We start from the raw sequence: 2,583 nt of genomic DNA, 5'->3' as shown, positions 1-2,583 counted from the left end.
CAGCTAAACCGCGGGCATGCCCCCAAGGGGGCTCTGTCGTCTGCTGCTGTGTACGGGCTCCTGCGCTTCGGGGGCGTGCGCGCCGGCTACGCCGACATGATCTGGGGCGCGCGCGTTCCCCCCAGGGTGAAGTTCTTCTGCTGGCTCCTGGTTCAGAAGCGTATACACACACGCGACACGCTTCTCAGAAAGTCCATCGTCGCGGCGGATGAGGCCGGCTGCCCGCTTTGCCCGGCCGCTCTTGAGTCCGCCGATCACATGCTCTTTGGATGCCCATTCGCGGAAGCATTCTGGCGCAGGGTGGGTGTGGGTACGGCCGGTGCCACTGCGTGTGACCTGGGCGCGCTTGCGGTGCGTGCGGCCCAGGTGGTGAGCTCGCAGCTGGAGTTCTCCATGCTGTGCTGCTGGCAACTTTGGAAGCATCGAAATTCGGTCGTCTTTCAACGCCAACAGCCGTCGGTGGATCGGGTGCTTGCCTGTTGCAGAGACGACGCTGTGCTGTGGCGTTGCAAGCTGCCTGCAGACCGTAGAATCCACATCGACTCATGGCTCCATGCCTTCCTTCCCTGACCTGATGATTGTATGGGTGTTGTGTTCTCTGGCACTCTACGGAGTCGCCCAAAAATCTCTCGCTGTAACAAACTGGGGGCTTTGCCCGTTTCTGTGATCAATATATTCAGGTGAAAATTCAAAAAAAAAAAGTGCCAAAAATACGGAAGAAAGGTGTGATTCTTTTGTTAAAAGGAAGGCACTCCCAATTCCATTGAAAAATTGATAAATTGCTCGTCCACATTAACATGGAAGTCCTGGCAGCATCTAAATCTGGTTCGGACCGCAGCACTACCAGGTGACATTCCCATCCTCAAACATAACCAAAGTGCCTGATAGCTAGCTACACAACCAACCACGCGCAGCTTACTCGACACACAAACCAGCAATTAAACCAGCGAAAACTGCTTTGCGGACGACAATCCACGGCCGAACGCCGCACGATGGAGGATTCGATGGCGCGATCCACTTTTGCTGGATGCACGCACGGCTAGATGTGCTGCATCGTGCGTGAAATGTCCAGATTTTGTCGTATGTGTAGCAGCGTTCTTAAACCAGCAACAAATGACAAGAACACAACACAACGTCCAGTTTCACAATGACCATGGAAACAAAAGCTGCAAAGCTTGATCACATGTTTTCTTTTCTCTTTCTTTTTGCGAGCATATACCCAAGAAATCAACGAGACAGAGTTTCTTGCGAGTAATGTCAAAAGAACGGTGATGTAATTTTTATTATGTTTTGTGTACTTGGTAGTTATAATGAACTTTTATACTCTCTCCAATCCGTATTAAGCATCCCTGATTTAGTACAACTCTATACCAAATCAGCAACAATTAATACTGTCAGAGGGAGTAATACATTTGAGTCCATTTCGTGAGAAAAAACTCGGAGACAAGGGAAGACCATAGGTAATACAAACCAAAGTATATGTACAGTACATGACCACAATGCGTGCCTGCATCCGAATACGTTTAGTGCGCGCAGCGCACACACTAGCTAGTTCGAGGAGGATAGGATGGAAGGAAGATAGTAAAAACGTACACACGAGTTAGCTAATTAAAGCTTAAGGTTGAGATCAAGCTGCTGCAACTGCTTCTCGCCGTCGTCGTCAAGGCGCGCGTTTGGCCATATCGCCGGTGCCTTGGCCGGTGCGGCGGCCGGCCGGTCGCCGTGGTCGGATTGGTGGTAGAGGTGGGGGTTCCAGCTGCCGGCCCGCTCCTTCTTGTGCACATTCTGGTGGCCCCCCAACGCCTGAGACTTGAGGAACTTCTTGTCGCAGAAGAGGCACGAGAACAGCCGCCTTGATCTCGCTTCGCCGTCATGGCCACCATGGCCGCCGTGGCCGGCAGCAGCGTCTCCTTCAGCCCAAAAGGAGGGGGATGGCGGTGCTGGTGGTGGTCTCATGGGGGCAAGCGTGAGGGACAGGTCTAGTGAAGCGGCTGCGCCATGGGGAGCCTGACCCATCGGAGAAGAGAGGGCTCGGCTTCTCCTGTACTACCAAGCTTTCACTTCCTAGCCTACCAAGCTGAGCTGAATCTGTGGCTTTCAGCTGCGTGGATGTGGAATGGATGAAGAGTTTATAGATGGAAGCATGCCACTTGCTAAATCTGGGAGCCGCATTATTGCGAGAGGCACCAGTGCGGGTGGGCCCCACCGGCTATAGCCAACCACAGAGGAACACCAGCCCATGACAAGGACGCCGAGGCAGATCATGGCTACATAGGTGGTAACAGTTTGGTATCATCATCGTGCTTTGTTGATCCTTATTATTCAATTGTTGAAAGGTCAAAACCGCACCTTGAACTATGTTTCCACTACACCAATGATTATGGCCCGATCAAGGGATTACTGATTCACCAAAATAGGGGGTTGTGAGGTTCGTCGACTCATGCCGACATGCCGGAACTTCAAATCCAAGTCTCAGGGATAGATTGACAAAGAGATTGGGAGTAGCAACAAATCATAACGTTGGCTCGATGTTTCCGGGCCACGATGGCGAGGGGGTGTCCATCTCTAAGAATTAACATTGTT

At 52.0% G+C, this 2,583-nt stretch overlaps 1 protein-coding gene across 1 annotated transcript; it reads right to left on the bottom strand.

Annotated features, from left to right (window-relative positions):
* Positions 1–1,608: 1,608 nt before the first annotated feature.
* On the bottom strand, positions 1,609–2,016 carry LOC109768897 (probable transcriptional regulator RABBIT EARS). Its single transcript, XM_020327634.4, has one exon. It carries the CDS (start codon positions 2,014–2,016, stop codon positions 1,609–1,611), a length of 408 nt encoding a protein of 135 aa, XP_020183223.1.
* Positions 2,017–2,583: the final 567 nt, after the last annotated feature.

Source organism: Aegilops tauschii, chromosome 3 (assembly GCF_002575655.3).
Source record: "Aegilops tauschii subsp. strangulata cultivar AL8/78 chromosome 3, Aet v6.0, whole genome shotgun sequence".
Taxonomy (NCBI): domain Eukaryota; kingdom Viridiplantae; phylum Streptophyta; class Magnoliopsida; order Poales; family Poaceae; genus Aegilops; species Aegilops tauschii.
Note: the sequence above shows the minus strand (reverse complement) of the source record. Positions and strands in the feature narration are given on the sequence as shown.